This window comes from Microtus ochrogaster, chromosome 1 (assembly GCF_000317375.1).
Source record: "Microtus ochrogaster isolate Prairie Vole_2 chromosome 1, MicOch1.0, whole genome shotgun sequence".
Classification (NCBI taxonomy): domain Eukaryota; kingdom Metazoa; phylum Chordata; class Mammalia; order Rodentia; family Cricetidae; genus Microtus; species Microtus ochrogaster.
The window spans coordinates 64,328,986-64,335,892 of record NC_022009.1 but is presented as its reverse complement, the minus strand read 5'-3'; the positions used below and the strand labels follow the sequence as shown (position 1 = coordinate 64,335,892).

The 6,907-nt window shown below is 44.1% G+C and overlaps 1 protein-coding gene across 1 annotated transcript in view; it reads right to left on the bottom strand.

Annotated features, from left to right (window-relative positions):
* Usp13 (ubiquitin specific peptidase 13) overlaps nt 1-6,907 on the bottom strand; it is a 119,124-nt gene that overhangs the window by 92,387 nt on the left and 19,830 nt on the right. The window contains exon 2 of the mRNA XM_013347427.2: nt 4,527-4,652. Coding sequence (XP_013202881.1) covers nt 4,527-4,652 — 126 coding nt within the window. The remainder of the gene's footprint in view (nt 1-4,526; nt 4,653-6,907) is intronic.

Sequence of the window (6,907 nt, the reverse complement as noted above, 5' to 3'; positions counted from 1 at the left end):
GGTGACCAGCAGCGACATTCAGTCAGATGTAGTCTTAGGCCCTCAGTCCTGAAGGAAGACACGGAGGTGACTAGGAAAAGAGAAAAGTTTTTTAAATGCTTCAATTGAAGATCAGAACCCAACTACAGCGGGATAGAAAGGAAACAGGCGGTTCTGTGGACTGTTCTATTGAGAGACTGGAGGAAAGAAGCCAGAGAAAGGAAAGCTGAATTAACCAGAGTGATTTCCCCAAAGCAGGGGGAATTGGGAGCACAAAGACAAGCGAATGTTGTTTCTGCTGGGGTGAGGGGGAAAGGGACGAAAATCACAGGCAGCTTTCAGAAGGTGAGAAATAAGTCCCACGGGTGCGGCCATGGATCTCTGCAGAGACTCTGGAGAGTCCAGGTCTCAACACAATGACGCATCGCTCTGCTAAGACCTGACGAAGCAGCCAGTGCTCAGCGGCCACTCAGAGGAACGGGAGAGGACACAGCAAGTGAGGAGACCTAACAAGAGCGTGAGGCGGGGACTCTGGTACTGCACTGCTAAGTTTCAGGACATTGTATCTCCTAACACACTACACACACACACACACACACACACACACACACACCTCAGAGGCTCATGAGTTATGATTGGTCCTTTGCATGGCATTGGATGATGGTGAGAACTTTAGAAATGAGGCAAATTGGAATATCAGGGTCCATCCTCAGAAGGACTTAAGGAATTTCAACCTCTTCAGTGTCCTGCTTCATGTCACTTCCTCATACACACACTCTGCCACCTGTGAGCCCTCTGTGGGGCTCTTATCAGGACCTGTACAATGCTTTGGGGGTTTTCAGACCCCAAACAATGGGGTAAGTAAATCTCATTTCCTTATAAAGCTAGTCTGCCTCCTGAGAGTAATACAAAACGGACTAATATCATCCCAGACCTCACAGTAGGGGAAGAGGCAGCGTTTGCCCACGGAAGCTTCAATGCATCAACTGGATAACATCTGGAGCATTGTTAAAGACAAAGGTCAGCTCAGGAGACTGTTGTGGAGACAGTGCTTTAAGTCATGAGTCATAAGAGGCAAGCTGAGCAAGTGTCAGGCCTAGAGCCCTGGAGCCCAGAGAACAGCAGATCAAAATAGGAACACACGAGCCAAAGAGCAAAACTGAGGAGAGGCTGCTACCAAGGAGTGGAATGTCTAACTTAAACGCTTAGATGCAGAATTACACAAATGAGGGTACTGGCAGTCCGCAATGCCACCACCAGCTCTCTGACCCAGAGAAAGCAGACTCTCTGGGCCTCCATTTTAACTTCATCACTTTACACTAAGATGTGAAACGACCTGAACTTTATAGGATAAGGTTTACATTATCCTGGATGCCAACAGAAGAAACATGTAAGTCATATCAGGACAAAATCAAATGATGTCAAAGCTCATCTTTGAAACTGTGACTTCTCAGCATATCAGGTAGGGTGACATGGGAAATTAAGTAAAACTCAAATCAGAACTGACTACTTAGAAGACACCAAGATAGTTTATAAACTATTAAAACTATATAAGATAATATTTGAAAATTATCAATCTCAACAATCAAATAAATATGCAATAAAATAAAAGTGGTAACAAAATGCAAGGTTGGAAAACTAAAAAGGTAAAAAAGTTATGGTTTTTAAAAAGTGGTAACAAAAGGTAAGAGGCCAGAGATGGCTCTGTGGGTAGAAGCGCTTGGTGTACATGTCTAATGACCTGAGTTTGAGTCCAGAAACACATGGTAGAGGAAGAAAACTGACTTTCAAAGGTTGTCCTCTGATACACACACACACGCACACCTGTGGTCTACACACACACATGCACACGTGCACATACATACATACACGCACGTGCACATGCACACACACCCCTGTGGTCTATACACACACACATACGCACACACACGCACACCTGTGCTCTACACACACACACACACATGCACGCATACCTGTGGTCTACACACACACACACACGCATAGACACACAGTGGCAGCCTGAATGAGAACGGCCACCACAGGCTGATATTTTTGAATGTCTGGCCCTATGGAACTGTTTTTGGAAAGATTAGGAGGTGAACCACTGAGCACAGGGCAGCTTCTCACACTGTCTCCGCCTTGTGTGGATCAAATGTAAGCTCTTTCCATAGCAACAGAACAGTGACTCAGAAAAGTCACCAAGAAAACATTCAATGAGAATCATAATTTTTCTAAATGGGTGATAAATACGCAAGAAAATATTCAATCACAGAATGAAATGCCAAATATTTTTACATCACTTCACAACCATTAGACTGGCAAAGATTGGAAGTCCGGTCAAGGAATGGTAAGGGTGTGAACAGATACATTCATTATTTACCACTTAGACAGGAAGACACACTGGCACAAGCATCCTGGGGAGAATTAGCCTTCTCGTGCCAAAAATGAAGGTTGGCACCCACAGGCCAATGGGATCACTAGGTAAGTTTCTTACAGAAATATTTGTATAAGGGTTTCTGTAGAAAATATGTTAAAATGTTCACTGTGGCATTGCTTATTGTGGCAAAGAACAGAAGCAATCTGAATATTCAGCATTAGGAGAAGAATGGAACTTACAGATTACTTGAGGAGAAATTTACATATTAACAGATATTTAGTATTTTCTGTAATACTATTCTGTAAATAAACCCACAGGCATCTCGGCCCAGCTGGCGTCCAGAGCAACACTGAGCGGTGAGGTGCTATGCCCAGTCGTAAATGAGAGTGTGGTGACATGCATCCATGTCTTTAAAGCACATGGTCATACTACATACTATCCACACAGAAATGCAATTAAGATATAGCGCTGAGCATGAAAATGAGATGATGAGAACGAGTGACGGTCACTTTGGAGGAATGAGAGCTCCAGAGGGAACTGGGGATGTGGCTCCATTGTAGAGTGTTTGCCTGGAAGACGCAGAACACTGAGGTCAGTCCCCTACACCACATAAACTGGCCTTGGAGCACACAGCTATAATCCCAGACATAGGGTGGGTTTAACCAAAACTGAGGACGTGCGAAAAAGCCTTATATAGAAACCCACTAGTTAGTAAGCTAACTTCAAAATACAACTAAAAAGGGGGTTCAAACAGAATTACTGTACATCAGAGGACAACGCTACCCCTAGAAGACATGGGTTAGTAAACCCAGGGTCAAGAGCCCCCAGAGGTGTCCAAAACAGCACAGGCTATTGCCACGGCCCTTAGCACCATAACTGCATGGTAAGGCCCTACTGCTGAATACACCACACAATCTTGCTAAAGATCATAGAAAAATCATACAAAGCAAAAATTATCTTCCCCACTGGCTAGATTTCACAGTTCCTGGGCAAGCTTCAGAGAAATCAAAGAAACCATTGGTCTTATTGGACCCGCATGAGGGACTATCCAGCTGACAGGGAAGATGTACCTACTCGTGGCACCACAATTACAGAGAAACTAATTGCGTTCTGGCTGGATTTGAGGTCTGCTCTACAGGAGAGAATTTATGCCTGATTCTGTAACCCTAGTCAACAGCCGACAGCTATGGGACGTCATGGGCCCTATTACTATTTTGCTAAATGGTCATGTTGTCATTGTTCCTAATATTTATGTCTCTACACAGACCTAGACTACTTTCAACCTTAGTCATAGAAACTTCTTCCTGAAGTGGGCAATCAGCCAACGCTGAGACCCATGACCAGCCAAAGTGCCGAGAATAATAGACCCCGCCCCCATCTCCACAAGGCCAAGGGAAGATGGTAGAAGGGGAGAAGACTGTCAGAGCTGGAAATTGGGAAGCAGGGCTCTGACTTGACAGGGTATTGCCACCATTGGCTCACACAGCAGTGATGGGGTGTACAAGACCTTCACAAGAGCAGGCCGGTCAAAGTCCCAGCGGAGGTGAAGGATGTGCTCTCCAGAGTCCACCGCTTGCTGAGGCGTGACCAGCAGTTGAGAGCTGCTGGAGGGAATGTTACTCTTTTCTGAACATGCGGCCACCGCTACATTTTCCATGCTCCAGAGGACAGCTCCACATGAGGGTGAACTAATCAGACTCAGTAGGTTATCAAAAGAGATAGAACACAAATTATGGGAAGGGACATGTTGGAGACAACTTGGGGTGCATGTTGGAGGAAGAAATGGGGTGGCTATGATCATGTTTTATAGTATAACTATATAACATTCTCAAGAATAAAGAAAAATTAAATTTTTTTAAAGAGACAAAGGGATGTAGACTTTCAAGAAAGTTTTTCTTCAGGAAAACATTGGGATGCATTAGGTCTGTACTTTTTCATATTTTAAACTTAAAATTACTTTTTCCAGTTAATCAACTACACAGCTTCTTAACTCCAACAAGTGGCCTAGAAGAAGAAAACTAATACTGGCTAAGGTAAGCACTGGGGTGGGAGGGAACCTGAGTGCCTACAAACTGCTACGGTTTCCTGTCATCACAGAGAACGCAGGGTTCTGAGGGTATGGTCATCCCCTGTGTGGGGCATGCAGGAACTCTCCAGACACGCGTCTCACCTCTCGCATGTGCCTTTTCAGGTGCATGTATACGCTCTGTCCAGTTTTTCGAAAATGTCTTTCAACGTGTTCCCTTCCAAAGGCCAAAAATGTATTCATGCATACATAGAGTCCACCTTCAGAGTTCTAGAAGAAAGAGACAGGGTACAGAGTTACCAAGGACGCCTGGCCAAGTCATCAAGACAGAGACAACTGGAAGAGGGAGGAAGGTAAACGATGAGGGTCAACCTCAGCAAAGGGCTACAGTGACTCTTGGAGATGTCTGCTGGACCCTCAGTGGCTCCCCATCCACCCCTGTAGGGCACTATGCTTACTGGATGCAGGCTACTTTCACGCCAGGTGAGATACTGCAGGCCCTAGGAACGTGTGTCTGACATTTCCCATAGGGCACGGGAAGGGAGGCAGGAAGGAGCTAAGCATTGCAGCGCGCCATGAATTGCATCTCAATGTTCAGTTTGAGTGGAGCTCCTGGGTTCATCCGAGTCTCCGGGAGGAGTCACTCAGGGGAGAGACCTGCCTTCTCATGGCTGTAGAAGCCAACAGGCCAGGGTTAGAAGGAATAAAAGAGGAGAAGGCCTATAATACAGTCATTCCCTCTCTGCTTCCCAGATGCAGTGAGGTGAGCAACTCTGTTCTGCCACACACCTCCCACCACCACATCCTGCCTCACCAGAAACTGCAGCAATGTGGCCAACCATGGGCTGAAACTCTGAAATCATAAGCCAGAATAAATCCTTCCTTTATTAAACTTTTTCTCGGGTGTTTGTCACAGCGACAGAAAGACTAACAGACATGCCTGCTATGCTGTCCAAGAGAATATGTAATAGCTGTTTCTGCTAGCCACTTCAAGACATTTATTAATATTTCCATTTCATAATTTGAAACACTAATCTGAGTCATTTTCCCAAGTATATACATCCTGGCACTTTCAGAGTTAGATTTCAATCTGTTTCTCTTTTCATCTCCCCTTGCCACATTTCAAAACACATCAGGTGATTCCATTAGCATGAAGTCAGGGTGGATGTTCACATCCAAGGCACTTGACTTTCTATCTCAAGTTCAAATCTTTTTCTCTCACTGTACCTAATATAACTCTCTGAATAATTAGTTTATAAAATTGCCCAGCTTTTCTGCACAGGAGAAGGATCCTGATAGACCACCGTTACTCTCACCCTTCCAAAGAAAACGAGAAAAGGATGCAATAGGTACAGAGGCATGCATGCAGCAAAATACCCATGCATGTGAAATAATTCAGGAAAAATACAAAAGGAAAACACTTGCCAACCAACACGTATCAAGATTCCTTATACTGACATTGGTGTGGTCAAGTGTACCTGTAAACCCTGCTCTAAGGAGAGTGAGGCAGGAGGATGGCGAGTTTGAAGCTAGACTGGGCTACAGCGTGAGAGCAAAGGAAGGGAAGGAGGAAAGAAAAAAAGGAAAATCCTTTAAAGATAACATTCACCTGACCAATACATTAGAGAAGCCTTCAGATGTTTTTCTTTTAAATAAACGTGTTTTCTAGCATAGTTGCACTCAGTAGATAGATACATATAAATATATCTATAAATGGCCGTTGATTTATTAAATCAAGCACCATATCGTGATCAGGAAAAAAATCACTTCCATAAAATAAATGTGAATTCAATTAAAGAACCTAAACCATAAGATACGGGGTGGGGGTAAGTGACACATGGAATTTGTCATAGAAGTCATGAACAAGCCGGCTCTGCAGCCTGACGGGAGTGACAGGAACCGGGTGGGCTCCATGCTCTCTGGAAACAAGGCTTTGGTAACTCCCACATCATAAGGCTGCCTAAGTAGAAAAGGAAAAATACACACTAAAGAGTTTCCTGTGCCACAAAGCATTACATAAATGTTGGCTATCTGCTGTGCTGTTGTGAGGTAATTCTCCTACTAGTGTAGTCATTTTATACTCGGGGAAAATCAGCAGAAGGGAGAGGAAGCAATTAGCACAGCCATGCAGTTTAGGACCAAGAAATATTTCTCAGTCAGAGAGGAAATGGAGGCAAATAATGCGAGAACAGAGAAACGGACAAAAAAAGAAAGAAAAATGCTATATAATAACATTTTCCATATCCAACTGCTCCACACTGCAAATTCAAAGTAATAGTCAGGCCAATTCTTTGATAATCTAGCAATGCCCATCTAATAGTTTGGTGTTTGTTTTTCACTTTCTAGTGCATTTGATCGAGATGAATACACCAATCACTTGGCGTCCATCTCTAGGGCTGTGTGGCATTATCCCAAAGTCCATAATCAAACAGAACAGCTCTACGAGAGAGAGAGAGAGAGAGAGAGAGAGAGAGAGAGAGAGAGAGAGAGAGAGAGAAGAGAAGAGAAGAGAAGAGAAGAGAAGA